This window comes from Apium graveolens, chromosome 8 (genome assembly GCF_009905375.1).
Source record: "Apium graveolens cultivar Ventura chromosome 8, ASM990537v1, whole genome shotgun sequence".
Taxonomy (NCBI): domain Eukaryota; kingdom Viridiplantae; phylum Streptophyta; class Magnoliopsida; order Apiales; family Apiaceae; genus Apium; species Apium graveolens.
In genome coordinates, this window is record NC_133654.1 from 121,880,448 (window position 1) to 121,897,407 (window position 16,960).

The following is a 16,960-nucleotide window of genomic DNA, read 5'->3' on the forward strand; positions in this document are numbered from 1 at the left end:
GAATTTAACAATATTTTATTTGGGTTTAAAAATATTTTCTAAAAAAATAAAATTTATGTGCAAAAAGTTATATAAATTAGTATTTGGGGTGAAAACCCTGCATGATACTGTTTGGGTGTCAAAACCCTATAGGAGTATTATATAACATTATATACATTAAAAATAAAAAAAGAAAAAGAAAAAAAAGAGCAGGTTACATGCTACACGATACACAATGTATAATTTTATACCCAGAGTAAAGTTCTATGGAGTCCACCTTTAATTGGAGTCCTCGGAGTCCATATATGTTCTGCAAGTAAAATATAGCTTAAAATATTGCAAAACATATTATTTTTCGACAAATATCACTATTCTATCAAAAATCTTGTAGATTGCATACATTTTACAAGTAGAACATTACAAAAATATATATTCTACAAAACATGTTTAGTTTGCAGAACATAAATGTTCATGTTGCAGAACATATTGCAGAACATACATATTGTACCGTAAATATATGAGATTTGCATGATTTTGTTGAAGTTATGCTATTTGTGTAACATGTTTTGCAAAATAACACGTTTTACAATATATTTTATTTGCAGAACGTAGATGGACTCCGAGGACTCCGATAAAAAGGTGGAATCCATAGAACTCAGCCCTTTATACCCAAGCGATATTTTGGACATTTCTTTAGGCGACCACCCAAGTACGTGATAAAAAAGTAGGATTTAAAAGATCAAATTGTTGAAGTATATATGATCCCGATCTTGACAGATTGGATTAAGACAATACAGATGAATGTAGGAATGGATTCATCATTTATCAACACAGACAGACAATTGAAAGAACAGTTAGTTATATTCATCCTTTCCTCAATCTTGACATTTATTATATCTATATATACTACTATTATATAGTATGTATGAGAGTAGTAGTAGTAGTAGTAGAATCTGTTGTAACCCCAACTATTTTGTTAATTTGTGGACAGATTCGTGAGTAACTTGAATGGATGTTCTATGCTTGAAGTTTTTCTACTAACTTCACTCTTCTCTGTAGAGTCTTAACCCCCCTTTACTTTACATTCTTCTGCTTCTTTATTGTAAATTATTGTTTAATGTTGTTTGCTTTTATTGTTTTCTTCAGGTCACGCTTCTCATTCGTCGATTATTCGGTTAGATACTTTGTTACTTACATACTCTTACAAACAATTGCTGTTACATTTATTCATCACCTAGAAATACAAAACTTCTACAATTGAACTGTTAATTACTGATTCCTTTTTTTTTCTTCCCGAAAATATAAGACTCTGGATCACATTTCTTGCTACTTTATATGGTAGTTGCACTATTTGTCTTGACATTCTTAATTGTTTGTGAAATTTAAATTTTGTCTGTTTCCTTATCTGACTGTTATATTTAGTACTCTCCACTTGTTAGTACAAAATTACCTATGTTCTACAAATAGCAAAAATGTTATGAAAAGTGACAGGAATTACTTAAATTGGTTAAGTAATATGTATCTTTTGATTCACTTCAGTCTTCTATATTTATCATATTAGCTATAAGTTAAAGTGTCTACGAATCACTTCTCTGTATTTATTGTGAATTTAGTGTCATTCATTTTGGCACACCCTTGTACTTGTTCTCTTATCTCATTGTTTAGAACACATGGCTACCTCTTTTCTGTGACGAATTAACCTGATATTTACCTTAATTGTTTACTTGCAATAATGTACTTCTGTAAATATGCATTGCCAGACATTTTGTCTTTTGTCTTTATAGTTACTGATGAGTTTGTTTAGGACATTATGAGTACTTTCTTTAGATCAAGATTTCAACTGTGCCGCATTTAAGAAAGACGATGATGTATTTGCTACTAGAAAGAATTGGAGTGAAGTCTTGATGACAACCGCTCTAGATTTTCTCTTTATTGCCCTTCCTACCATACTATTCCTTACTGTAAGTGTCTTCCTAGCATACTATTCCTGTACAAGTTGATTTCAGTACCTTAATGGTGTCTTGAGTCTTCAATTAGTACAACTACAACCTACATTTTCCCTACCAAGTGTTTTATTCTGTATGTGGTTCTACAAATGTTTTATTATATACACCCAAAATATGGATGTATTAGACATATGAGAGAAGTTCATATTAGTGGCATCATTTACAATTTCATATATTAAAGCATGTTATATATATATATGTTAGAAATCTTGTAATTTTTCCATGTTATATCTATGTACATTAAAATTTTCCAGATACTTCAACAATAGTGAACTACTTAAGAACAATTGGTTAAGCTGTTGAAACTAAATGGCTATTGACAGGTTTTAGCAGATTGGATTTACAAAGTTGCAATATTTTTGCTTGTGGTGCTGATCTTGTGTGTTACATATAAAAGGTACAGTGCATTCCTTATTTTTGTTTTTGGTTTTATAATTCCAACTTGGAGTATATGACATTACTCTGTCAAACCGATATATCAAATCAAACTGATATACTATCCAGTGCAGATATGCCTTTGTGTCTCTTGAAGGCATCCAGACTCTGCAGCCATATATCTCTGCTTACAGGGTTGCAGTGGTATGCGAGCTCAATCACTCAACATTTTCTGGTCTTCTGTTTATTTTTAAATGTCACTTACATGGCATCTTTGTTGGACTTGTAATGTTTTGACAAACGAATGATTGCAACAGATGCTTGGAACATGTATCTGCATACTAGCTGTTGATTTTAAAATCTTCCCGAGGAGATATGCTAAAACTGAGACTTACGGCACCAGTGTGGTAACCTTTATTTGGCAATTTCCATTTCTACTTACAATGTAAACAATCCTAGAATGGAGCACTATGTACTCCCTCAGTCATATAGTATACCTTTTCTCTTCCTATCAGAAAATGTTAAAATAAATGTGATCTTAATATCAATGGTATTTTGCTTTAGCAGTTTTCTTCAGTCACATCCTCATGCAAGTTGAAAAACTAAAAACTCAGTAGGCAATTAGGCATGCGAATGTTGAAAATTTATAACGTAATTGCATTTCCTTTATCCGTTTAATATGTAATTTGAGAAAGTTGCTTATAAACAAAAATGGTACAACTAGCATCACTCCAGGAAGGAAAACAGCAAGAAAAAGGAAATTCCGATTGTCGCAAAACTCAGATTCATTTTTCTTCTGGCGACATAGCAAGGAATTCAGTGATTAATCTATTATGTCATCTGTATAAAAGAACTGATTGCAGCTAATTTAGGCTGGAATGCTTACGTCCTGGTGAAGTAATGCATTTCTTTGATGTCATAGACAACAGACCACTTACCAAAGAAAATGACCACTGAACTATTGCAACTATAAAATAGTCATGTATAATTAGAGTGTCATCAACCTTGAGTAAATACAATGAAGTGTTGAGACAAAATATTATAAACCTGAATGTTTAGGAGCATCAATAAGAAATTTCAGTATGAGAGGGTGACTTGCAAAGATCGTCCTTAAAGTACACACCCTATTATTTCAAACACTTAGATACTAATTGGGACAAAAAAATTAACCAGTCACTGGTAGATAAATTTTTTAAAAGGTAAAAAGAAGAGCTTCTAATATCTACGTGCTCGTGTTTCATACACGGACAACTGGACTTGCGTTGATGTTATAGCGTCCAAGTTCTGCATATTGTTACCACTAAAGCAGTAGATTGAAATACAAAAGGAGCAAACGTGAAGAAACAATATTATGGAGAAAGAAAATTAAAATTCTCATGATGATCTCGTTTGAATGTCTTCACGGAAGTTGAGTTAGATTTAGAGTAATATTATAAAATACTTGTGATGATTTTTGTTTTTTACACCTGCAAATGTTTACTCCCTTTCTTTCACAGGATTCCTAATTTTTTTCCCTTATATTTATCATCAGATGGATCTTGGGGTAGGCTCATTTGTATTGGCAAATTCCTTGGTCTCACGACAAGCCCGGGGCACATTAAGAACGTGAGTAATTTTAACATCTTTCATTATCTAAAGGTTGTTAGTGTGTGCATCAAAATAATGGGGGTTATTTGTCTATATGACAAAGGTTCTTCAGTATGGTTAACATATAAAAGATGTGTGATTAACAGTTCACAATTTTGTGACAGCTCCAAGTCTTCTCTAATTGTGTATATAGGTTGTTTCTGATCATCTTCTTAGTTGCATCAGTAGACTAGAGAAAACTAAAATTATAAAATTTCTCAGTGTCATCAAACATATATATAGCGTTATGTTTGTTGTTTGGACATGACCTAGACTTCAATGTTCCGATTAACTCTAATATAGTATGCAGATGATTTTAGTAAATTTGTTTGTCTTTTCGATTTCAGGAGTTTGAAAAAGGCAATTTCATCCACCACTCCACTTATATTTTTAGGGTTTGCTCGCCTCGTATCCACAACTGGTGTAAACTATCAGGTAACTATATGTGTAAGAGTACAATGGGGGAGATAGTGTTTGATTTGCAGTCTTGATCCTGGAATTTCATAAAAATTTGGAAACCCCTCTATTTTTACGTCTTTTCTTAATTATACAAAAATAGAACAGATCACTCATTATTTGCCATGAGGTGGATTGCTGAACTTCAATATTGCTTGCAGTTTAAAGCTTTGGCTAGTAATGAACACTAGGGATTGGGCAATTGGTAATAAGAACATAAGTGACACTTTTGGTTATCGAAGGAAACACTTTTGGGAGTGAAATAGATATATTTTGGAAGTAATGTGCTTACTTTTTGTTTCTGGTGTTCAATTCACATGATGTGTTTCAGATGTATATCAGAAAGAATGTTACAAGCTTTTCTTAAATTTCTTTACTTTTATGTATAGTTATATCGTAATAAATTTTTTACCTATGAATCATTCAGAACAATCTGACACCATATATATGACCTAAGATATTTTGTTCTTTTAGTTTGTTTAGTTTTTCTTTAATATATAGATACTTACATATATCCTTTATTAGGAAATTCATTTTCAGTTAATTTAAATTTTAATATTAAAATAATATGCTAGTTATATATGTGTGTGTGTGTGTAATCGTCATTTACTGATTTATGTATTTGGTAGTCCAAAAATTCAGCAAAATCAATCAATAAATGTGTTTGACTCCGCATAGACTTGAAATTAGTTATAATTGATAGATTTTTGTAATCGATTAAGTCCTTTACGATCTGTATATATATACACCGCAATTAATACAAGTCTAAGCCTATTTTTTTATTATTAATATTGAAATTAAAGGTTTTTTTATATATTCATATTTTCATTAATCTGCTAAAATAATGTTGTTCAACATTGGAGCTTTAGGTATTCTATGAACTTTTTTTTTTTATATAACTTTATCTTACAAAAAATTAAGATTTTCATAAGATTTTTCTAAATGACAATCATTCATAAATAATCTTTACGAAATGACCAAGGAGATTTGGAAATTGATACTCAGATGCTTTAGATATATGCATGGAGGCGGAGACATCTTTGACCAAGTATTGACAATGATTGTGAATCACTAAAGAACATTTCCTAGACGATATAATCATTGAAAATGAGTTTTTGTTGTTATCGAGTGTAGTTTCTAACTAATTATATAGGTTGCAAGTTGTTCAATGATTTGTCTTCCTCCTTGAGGTTGTCATTTTGGAGGCACTGTCACCATTACTATTATTAGTAAATTTTTGGGGCTTTCTTAAAGAAGTTTATATTTTATCTTAAAGAACCCATATGACTTGCCTTTAAAACGTCACTTCTTGATTAAAGTTGTTTAGTATAGTTGCAAGCAGAACTTATTTTTTACGTAAAAGTTATTGAGAATGTTTTTGAAGTTCAAATTATGGACTGTTAAGTGTTCAGTGATGCATGATATATAACTTACATATTAAACTACCAATTGTTAACAAACAAGACGAGCAAAATAGATTTAATATATTTTCCTATTACAAATATCATTGGTAATAGCAGTACACACTGTGTACGAAGAAATCATTCAGGTGCAGGGGTGTAGTACGAAAATAGAGATATTTGACCTATAGAAATATATCGTGATTCAGGTGCAATAGGATACGACATATATCAAAATGTTTAAATTATATTACATATGTTAAAATCCATTAAAACTAGCAGTTTCAATTAAATTAAACCAATTAGTCAAATATATACACATCGAAAATATCCAATTTTAGTTTATAGCCAATATAGACATTTAACCAGAAGAATCTGAGGCCTCGAATGAAGAGTTTGCGTTGCGATAAGTCTTGATCGGCGACTGATCGGACGGCGTTGAGAACGTCGAGGTGGCGAACGGCGGCGTTTTGAACGATGTTGAGGAGCTGGTCGGAAGTGAAGGAAAAGATGATTTTGCGAACGTCGGTGATGGAGAGATCGAACATTGGTTGGAGAAGACTGTTTTCTTCGAGCTTTCGCTTCTTTGTTAGATCCATTCGTGTCAAAATTTGGGAAATTTGATTAAAATTGGAGTGAAATTAACGAGGAACTCTAACCCTAGAATTTGTTAAAATTGGGGGTGTTAATTTTTGGGTCCACAGACCACATTATTGACACCCGAAGCCCACATGCCACAATTTTGGATCATGCACAAATTAAAGTTTTGGCTCAAATTGACCAAAGAATAAATTAAGCCGGTAAAATAAGATTGAGTTTAGGGCATCAAAAGGAGTGCAAAATGAGAAACAGAAGGGACTCATGACAATGAACCATTGAACGAAACTTTTTACGGTATAGGTAAGTCCCATGTGAAGAAAACCATGGTCTGGGGTATTATATCATTGTTTATCGTTGTCTCGCTGACTGTTGCTTTTATATATCATTATTTACCTAGAACACACATATTTGTGCACACACACAAGCCGGAGGTCTTTTGAGGAAACAGTCTTTTCATTCTTTGGAATGAGGGTAAGGCTGCGTACGCTATACCCTCCCCAGACACTGCCCTAGGCGGTATTATTGGGTAAGATTGATTGATTGATTGACATTTGTGACAGTGATTCAAGAGACCGTGTGCTTTTATCAACTTCAATGTTTTATTTGTGAGAGAATGTATCTGGATGAAAGATTTTAAGAAACCTACTTTCTTAAGAAAAATATTAAGAATTAAAATGAAAATTTTCAAATATAACAATAAGAGCTTTTGTGATAAACATCGACTAATCGGTTCGCAGGGGTGAATTATAGTAATCTATTCTCGTTGAACAGAAAAACAAAGACGGGGATAATCAAACTTGTCCCAACACCAGATGGAAAAATAATTGGGAAATGTACAAGTTTAAACTTCTATTCATTTCTTTAATACATTATAGAGAAAATAGAAGATGGTTTTTATATTTTAATAATTTTAGAGTTTTCCGGTAGCGGTTGTAGTTAGACTTTTGTCGTCAAAGTTTATTTTGCAAGTATTCCTCCTATCTGGTTTGGGTATCTATGGCTTCTAGTAGTTGCTTAGTACACGATATTCAAAATGAGAAAAAGGGTTCGACTAGAGGAGAATAGAGTTTGTTCTATGATGAGGAGACAAAAGAGGAAGGTAGGGTGGATGTGCGTTGCTGTATAGTAAGATGCTTTATGGCAACGGGAAATTTGACTTCCAAAAAAAGCAAACTTTCACGGATGCATTATGGAAATCAGAGAAGGGATCTTCTATTCTACCATGATGTTTAGATGACAGGGTTGGTAGTCCAAGAAATTTAGCAAGAACATTGTGATTTTTTTTTTCATGAATTGCTTATGTAGTGTTGGATGTATGACTTTAAAGTTGAACGTTGTCAAGGTAGCAACACTTTCAGTTTTCGCGTGAAAGGATTCAAAAAGATTTACATGTCATCTCTGAGAAGGTTAAAGTATGTTGTCTCCCGGTTATCAATGGGCACGATAAAATACATTTGGAGAATGCAAAGAATAAACAAGAGATAAAATTGTGTTAGACCCTGAGTCTATGGACAATACAAAGATAGAAAATCAGTTGCATAAAGACAATCTGGTTTTGGATTATATGAGTTCTAGAGACCAGAAAGCCAAAGATCTTTATAGCTGTCATGTGGTTCATATGGAGCAAGTTGTAATTGTTTAGGAATACAAGTGGTTGATGTTTATTATGTTAGTCAGTTCAGGAAACCTATTCGAGCATTCTTCTTATACAACTTAGTTTTCAATGTTCTTTGCACCTTAGCTAACGTCCAAAAAAATTTACCACTATAAAATCCTTTTTACATGGGGTCACGCATCCTAGTATTACTCTTGATCGAGTTTTTTCCAAGAAGGGTGGAATGAAAATGAAAAGGAATTTCCATATTAAAAATTAATGAGTTTGATTCTCTATGATAGTTGTTTGTGGGGTTAAATTGTCAAGAGAATTAATAAGTTTTATTTATAATAAACCCAATTCTTTATGAGTCTAAGTTGACTAGGGTATTTTATTAGGTTTTCTGGTACTCTATACAAACATTGTATCCTTTAATAGTGCAGGTAGCTTGATATTTACCATCGTATACACACACGGCTTATTTTTTTTTTTGGTGGAACCCAATCACCAAAGTCTTCATTATTTCTTGATTTCAGTATGTGTCTTGCATCATGAACTATAAAAAATATCCAGTCATTTTTTAGGAATGCACCGATGCAAGTTGGATCTTGTGTATCAAAGCCTCAGAAGATACAAGTGGATATGACTGTAGGTTGTTAAACTTGTTTTCTGGGAACTTGAAAGTTAAAACAGAGTATGGTCTAGAATTCAACAATGGGAATACAAGTCTGTAGCTCTGTTGCATGTAAAAACCATGTCTGCATGTTGTAAATAAGCAAGGCTACAATTTTAAAAAATGGTCTAATCAGTGAATACTGAATACATATATTGTAATGACAAAGCAACTATGGAAAGGGCACAAAACCTTTTATGTAATAGTATGTTGAGAGACATTTTGTAATGTTGGATAACATGTGTAAACAAAAGTTAATGTGGGACATAAATAGAATGAGAAATAACAGCACTTGGGTGATTGAATAGCAACCCAAATGCTCAATTACTACCATGAGATAATGGGCTCAATATGCATACTTATGTACAATGTCCTTGAACTATTTGTTGCTATGGTTTACCCATAGCAACAAGTAGTTCAAGGACATTGCTTCCACCGATCGTCTAGGATTGTCAATATGACAATATATACTCTGAAGGGGGAAGGTTAAAATATTATCCATATATTAAACACAAATTTTATTACTATCATCCTGTTGTTGTTTTTTTACGTGTTTCGTCTTGGATAGATTCAAGTTATGATTGTGACGAGCGTGTCCCTTAACGTTGATCAGTTTCAATTATTGTTGTAAAATTTTATAATAAGATATGATAAATCTTTCCAATTAGGAGGACGCCGAGTGTATATTGGACAAATTTGGTTGCTTTGAGGATGATCAAATAGGTAAACATGTTAATGATAAATTGATGTTTTGATTGGGACGGGATTTGTTTTGAACAATATCAGGTTTGTCAGTCAGTGTTGCCATACAAAAATTGTTACGCATATAGATTGGTTTTACAGTAAAACATGATGGTTTTCCCCTTGATGAAGCCTATAAAAGGAGGCCCGAACTCTCGATTTTTGAACATATTGAAAACAGGCAGTTTTTTTCCCTTTTTCTCTCTAGTATTGTAGTAGTGTGTAGTTAGTGATAGAGCGAAGTCTTTGTTTCGAGTTCACAGGAGTATTCTTAGGCGTTGCCTTTGCATACTTGTAGATAACACATTATGTCCTGGGAACTAGTTGCTTATGCATCCTCTTGCACCAAGTAAAGGCATCAAGTAGAGAGGCAAATCTGTTTTAAGGAAAGCATATGCATTCCTTGGCTTTCTCCGTTTGTCTCTCGGCATAGGTATATTGTATTTTAGGATATATTTGTTTTCTTTTTTCTTTAAATATTTATTTTGTTCTTTATTATGGTGTTCTTAACAATAGTTACACTTTTGTATTAACATGGGTCAAGAATCTACCATTACATTCTAAATTTTGTAATTGTATTGTTTTATGGTTAACAAAGTGGATATATTTTTGGTAAGTTGTCAGGTAATGGAAATGATTATTCTTACTTCTGTGCAAATAACTATCTACCTAATGCATTAATTACATGTTCTGCACATTGACGTAACTTTGGTTCCAAGTGCTTTGGGAAGGGTTTTTATTTTTTTCATTTCTATACATTTTGTAGTACTGAAAGTCCCTTTTCTGCTTGTAGGTTCATGTAGGGGAGTATGGACAGCATTGGAACTTCTTTTTTACCCTTGCTGCTATATCTATCCTAACAGCAATTGTAAATGTCCCCGCTATGTATTGTGGGATTCTAGGTTCTTTGATACTTATCGGTAGGCTCTTATTATTATATTTATTTTTATTGATTTTATACTTTTAAGGAAACAACATGTCTCATATTACTTATTCAACTAATAATATTTTACTTTTAAATTCACTGATTCAGGATATCAAATTTGCTTAGTGAAAGGTTTAAATATTTATCTGCTTTCTGAAGAAAGGGGGACAGACATTATCAGTCGTAACAAGGAGGGGATTTATAGTATATTTGGTGAGACAACAAACCAACAAGGGTCTAATATGCTTTTTCTTGCAAGATTACGATTTTACTATTTTACGGATACTTTTCTTATTTACTTGTTTAGAACAAGAAAGGTGTGCTTTTTCTAGGAACTGTTTCTGATTAGTTTCTTGAATTTTAACGCTTTAATTTATTTATGCCCTTGTTTATTTCTTATATAATTCGAAGAATGGTTTTCAAATTCTTGTTGTGTCTTAATGAAAGTGTGGAAACTAGGACATGCTAGAACACAAGATTACTCAATAAAATATTAAAGAATGTGCAACTTGTAATAAAACAGGCAACTTGTCTCCATATTACTCATGGTTTATTTAGCTTTGAAGGGAGCAGACCCTTAGTATGAACACTCTGTTCAAGTTTTGTCAGGTTATAGAGCTTGATGTAGGTCTTCTTTTGGAAAAGTGCGGTTTAGTGGAATTTCTGGTTTCCTTTGGAGTGACTTGAGAAGTGATCTTTATGTGCATGTTGGCAGCCAGCATCTATCTCAGGATGTACGTCTGTACAGTTTCTAGCATTCAACACTTTTTGAAAAACAAATTTTTTATGGTCTGTCTAGCGGCATTGTTCTATTGTGTTTCTCTTTGAAATAAAGTTTATATAAAGAAACTCTAATTAAGATCTAAAAACAGTGGACTGAGAATTATTTTAGGGACATTAGTTTAGCATACTTCACACGGTAGTCAGTTAGGTTTAACTAATTAGGTGTTTGTCTTAAGAGGGTTTCTCTTAGCTGGAGTTGCCGGGATTTTAATTTCATATTTTTATATGTTATGCATTATTATAGTATCAAGAGAATTTTCAATTATAAATATTTGATACATATTTTACATCAGGATACTGGGGAATGTATCTTGTTGGCGTCCAGTTGGGCAGCTATCTTTTCTTTGGGAACCATATACATGAAGTGAGATTAAACAATTCGGCGGAAATTAGAGCTTCGATTCTTGCTCTTGTGTTCTGGTTGTTCTCTAATGGTGGTTCTTCTGATTTCATTCTAATTTTTAGTTCACTCTTTACTAAGTTGATGGCTCCTATTCTATCCTAATTTTGCAGGATATTAACTCTTTTTCTAGAAGAGCATGTTGAAAGACCTTCACGGCGCATGGTAAAAACTAGCCCAATGCTTTTTTGATAAGAATTTTCCTGTTTCTCGCATCATTTTTCTTCATAGACGCTAGAAATATGGTAATTTGGATTGTACTTCGTATTGGTCATTGTTATTCATAGATCCTAGAAATACGGTAAGCCGGTAATATCGATGGTACTTCTTATCAGACTAAATTAGTTTTGGGTTTTCGCAGTGCAACCTGGCTTATGTTACAAATGTGATGGCTGTAAATCTACAGGTACTTCTCGTGTTCATCGTCTTATAGTGATGGAAAAATTTGGAAACATTCTTATATTTATCTTCTGTGCTTATTATTAACCATTCTTGAGGGTTTCCTGCATTATAGTTTTTTTACTTTTTCTTCCCCCCTCCCCTCCCACCCCCTTTTTGTTGTGTAATTTTGTTTTTTGCTAAATTTTTTGTTGTGTAATTACTAGTCCTATTGTAAGTTTAACCCTAGATGACACTATAAAAGCAGAAACTGACAGTGATCGAGTGAGAGTTTTTTCTCTCTTTTTTTTTACCTGAAATGTAGAGAGAGAAAGAGCTACTTGGCCAGTTGGCCTGTGCTGGTTTAGTTTCTTTAAAAAAAACCACCCGTTACATTTTTACAAATGATATAAGATTTGTTTGAAAGTGTTAAAATCTTAGACAACAAGCTAAGAATCAAATATAACTAATAGTGGGCGTATCAAGATTGATTGAATGGAGCAAAGCAACAAAATGAACACGTTGAACATTATCCTGTTGCTGTTGTTAGTAGGCTAGATACCGGAGAGGAATAAAGTAAAGAAAATCTGTCTTGTGTATTTGTCTGTTGTGGGATTTAACAAACCAACTAACTATAGGCACTAGTATATTCTTGTTCGCAGTTATATGTACTTGTTCAATTTGGGTGCACTGCAATCGCGTAAAAGAAAAGATTTTAATTGCCACAGGTTGCTGTGCTGGGTTATATAATAGTAACTAATCATCTGTCTTTTCCTCTAGGGATTAAATAGTCAAGAATATCCTTAAAAAGTTTAAGGCATTTCCTACCACAAGAAAAAAGCTCGAGGAAACTACGATAGCAAAATAGAAAAACAGAACCCTCCCTACATTGCTGCAAAATTTGGTTTTGTATGACAGTCCACAAAACTATGACTTTTTTTAAGTTGCTGCTACTTGGGTGCCTCTATCTTCTTGACTTCTTCCGAGTCTTCTGAAAGTACATTTATAATGGTTAATTTTTTTAATTATTTAATCGTTTATTTTGTGTATACATTGAGTAATAATAAATAAACTCTGTTTTGTTTATACTTTATACCCTGTAATTGGAAATTTCAATTAGATTGCACATGTTATTATAGTTAATTGTCTTAGGGATTGTAACTGTAACTATAATTGTATATTAGTGGTCATTAATACTTTCTATAATGCTACAATCACAATATATGTAAATTATTTATTATTTTAACTTTCGATTAGGTTGACAAATAGTCGGCTAGCTGGATGCTCTTGACTCAACTGGACCTAACTCGACCATCGTGATAACCATGGGATTTTGTCGAGGCAGGGTTTGAGCAGTGGATTTGTCCTCAGGGATCAGATATGATACAATAGGTAGTATTGGAATAATTTAGGGGGATTGGTTGTTTAGGATCCTTAAGACATTAAATATTCTTTCCTGATAATATTTGCTTAATTGTTGTTTTCTATCCTATTGATGTCTAACTTCTCTTGTCTTCTTTTATAGTGCTCTTAATATGTTTATTGTTTTTTTCTATTAAAAATCTCTTATCCCTGTTATTTTTACTACTCAAGTGGGGAGGGTATCTTTGCCAAAACAAAAACTCTACCCTTCGGAAGTAGAGGACTAGAGGTAAGGTTTGCGCACATCCTACCCTCCCCAGACTCTGCTTTACGGGATATATGAGTTTGGTTTGGTATGATGATAGAAGAAAAGAAAGCATATGAAATAATGAAACATATAAAAGCGATATAATAGACTGCTTTCTATATACATTTAAGTATTTAACTAGACACGGCTACAAGGCAAGGGTAATCAGGAACAAACAGAGTTTGCTTATATTTATCGTAATGTAATCAGTAATGGTTTGCAGAGCCTTGTATTTTGGTAATGTTTAGCGAGAATACTGTATATGTTCTTCTCACTCTGAATTAAGCAAAGAGTTCCAATGACCACAATAGAAAAGTTAAAGGAGAATGGTGTCCGATGATTTTAAGGCGGAATCGAACAATTTTAATATATCAACATTTTCTTTTTCCAGCTATAAAAATAAATGTGGTGCTGTTATTGTCCAGAGCATTTGGATAGTCACATTCCTAATACACAATTCACTATTTTGTAGATGTTAGCAATTGTAATGCTTGGTGAACATATACCTGGACCGAAGATATCAACACTGGAAAAAGCTTTCAACAACAACTTACTGGGATCTTTTCTTCTGGTGAGAAATATTATTTAATAATATAAGCATAATGATTATTTTTTTCTTCCTTACATTTGATTAATTAAATTACTGTTCGGAAATGTAATGTATGCAGGCAAATCTTATGACGGGGGTGGTGAACTTGACTATTGATACTCTGTCCACGTCCACAGTCGCTGCACTAATTGTATTAAGTGTCTATGCATCTCTACTATCGGCTACTGTTGTAGTTGCGGATTTTTATGGATTTAAGTTAAAGTTTTGGTAGACCAAATCTTAGGTGTATTGTATTAGAAACTTCAACTGTGTATCTTGTTTAGGGATGTCATTAACACGCGCCAGTTATATTGATACAATACTTGGTCTCACAGACTAATATGTAGACGGAAGACTTGGTCGACAGTATTTGTAATGTGTAATGTTACTTTCAGAGTATCCTCGGAAGGCTCTTAGAACTAATTTCTAATTTTGTTTCTTTATCTATTTTGTACAATATGGATCATTAAACTATTGCAAAATTTAGATGAGCATTTTTTGTAAGATCTGCATATGCATTTTGATTTGTTTATTAAAAGCCCCATCGCCACAAATTATATATGTCATGATTATGTACTTGTAAATTGCATATATAATAATACACTATTTGCTCTTACCCTTGCAGTTGTAGATGACTGGGATGCAAGAGGAAAGGAAGATCCGGCTGACGCAAATTGAGGGGGCACAAATTGTACAAAGATAATAAAAGAGTTGAGACTTTGGATGAGGATGTTGCTCAGTTACATTCGTTTGAGATAAAATGAGGTAAGCTTAGCTCCTTAGTGGTTACATAGATTCACTGGTCTGCTGGGAGTCTCTGACAAGCCTGGGCAATGGTCCCAAGGTCTGTAACCACAATTTTCTCCATCTATGTCCTCTTCGCCAGACAAGCATCACTAACTTGTGTTTTATTGCTATTTCTCTGTCAGACCCAAATATCATGTGCGTGGACTATTGCAATTTACATTGCTACAGATATTGTAATGCGGGTATATGTATTAAAAAAGAAGGGTTAATTGCATTTTGCACCCCACTGCTATGTTTCAAAAACAAATTTGTACCAGAATTTTGGGATATTCAGTTTGCACCCATATACTTCAATTTTGGGATTCATTTTGCACCATTTTCCAGAATTTTGTTGAATTGGGTAGGGGTAAAACTGGAAATTCAACAATATACTTAATCAAAATAAAATTTAGCTTGTTCAAATATTATTAAAAATTATATATTATTTTATATCAACTATAAAATAATGAATTTTTAATTTTCAAATAGCACAAATAATTTACATTCGATTTTCATTTTTTTAATATCAATTTCAAAATTTTATTACTCTACTTAATTAAATTTATTTATATGATTAATATTAATTGTTAAAATATTTTTTTGTAGAATTACAAAATATTAGCATTAATAATATAAAAGGAAATCAAAACTGAAATTACTATTATCATTTAAAAAATTAAAGACTTACAATTTTGTATCAAAATTCAATTTTTAATATTATTTTAAAAGATATAAAATTAATTTACTTAATATTTTTGCTGAATTTACAATTTTGCCCCTACCTAATTTAACAAAATTCTGGAAAGGGGTGCGTAATGAATCCCAAAGTTAAAGTGTGGTGGTGCAAATTTAATTTATCAAAATTCTGGTATAAATTTATTTTTGAAATATAGTAGTAGAATGTAAAGTGTAATTAGCTCTAAAAAAAGGATAATTTATCCAATTCCCATGGTACTGCACTCACAAAACAAGGTATACCGGAGCTTATAGGAGAAGCTAAAAGAAAACCACTAGATTTGAAGTACAAAAGGGTCGGATACCCACGCTTTTGAAATGAGGTGAAGCGTCAGTTTTGAGAGACATACTCCTTAAGGGCTCCGTTGATCTTTTGAGACATTTGAATGAAAAATTCATTTTATGGATAATTGTGCAGAATTTTGCAAAAATGGCAGGTGCAGAACTATTTACCGGGTTCTGCCATTGTTACCCACAAGTAGTGGCATTCTGCGTAATTTTGTTTTTTGTGCATTTTTGTAGAAGTTAAAAAATCATGGTGAAGGGTGAAGAGCATGTTTTGAACTCTTATATTGAATTAAATAAAAATTAATTTGGTTTAATTTTTTTTGTTGGATAGATTTATAAACTTATTTTTAGTATGTCATTTTTATTTAAATAAAAAAGTTGTATATATAAGACTTTCTGTAAGTCATATGTCATAGCCTATTTGTATATACGAGGATTCAACTCAACTCAAATAAAAATGTAATAAGTAAATAGTGGATCGACCGTCAGAGAGATCTCGCAAAGTAATATCTGTCAAAGGATTCAGAAACAAGGTTCATCTACAGACTTGAGGAGTTAATTCATTGGAAGAAGTTCAAGAATTTGATCATGCCTCAGTGATATAAATCAAGATCGTGGATTTAATCAAGTGACAGAGATCTCGTCAGGGTATCATTAATTACAAGGATTTAATCTGAAGAAAATCAGAGTATCAAAGTCAACACATGAAGAAACGTCACGGAAGTTAGTCACTCATGAACCAGACAGTACATCGAGTGTCAACGTTGAAGTGGTGGAATTGATTCATAATTTTCAGTGATTTTCAGAAGATTTGCAGAAGAATGGTTGTTGCTCAAGACTAGAATTAATTCTCTATTAATTAATTAAGTCATCTAATTTAATTAAGAAAATAAATTATATCTGTGAAGAATAATTTATTTATTAATTGAATTAATTGATTAATTAATTCTGAATTAA

The 16,960-nt window shown here is 32.4% G+C and overlaps 1 protein-coding gene across 5 annotated transcripts; it reads left to right on the forward strand.

The window, feature by feature from the left end:
* Nucleotides 1–668: 668 nt before the first annotated feature.
* On the forward strand, nt 669–14,956 carry LOC141677142 (uncharacterized protein At4g17910-like). 5 transcript variants are annotated; one of them, XR_012557344.1, is made up of 17 exons: nt 670–832; nt 971–1,034; nt 1,126–1,153; nt 1,807–1,940; nt 2,309–2,382; nt 2,495–2,564; nt 2,678–2,767; nt 3,892–3,965; nt 4,334–4,421; nt 10,244–10,370; nt 10,484–10,588; nt 11,452–11,578; nt 11,672–11,723; nt 11,920–11,964; nt 13,194–13,328; nt 14,078–14,176; nt 14,820–14,855. XR_012557344.1 is itself a non-coding variant. In XM_074482907.1 (16 exons), exons 1-16 carry the CDS (start codon nt 738–740, stop codon nt 14,823–14,825), a joined length of 1,278 nt encoding a protein of 425 aa, XP_074339008.1. In that variant the 5' UTR covers nt 669–737; the 3' UTR covers nt 14,826–14,956. The 5 variants fall into 5 exon arrangements, 3 of the variants coding, with proteins under 3 accessions (XP_074339008.1, XP_074339007.1, XP_074339009.1); XR_012557345.1 differs by lacking the exon at nt 14,820–14,855 and adding an exon at nt 14,274–14,310; XM_074482907.1 differs by lacking the exon at nt 13,194–13,328 and having other exon boundaries at nt 669–832; nt 14,820–14,956.
* The last annotated feature ends 2,004 nt before the right edge of the window (nt 14,957–16,960 follow it).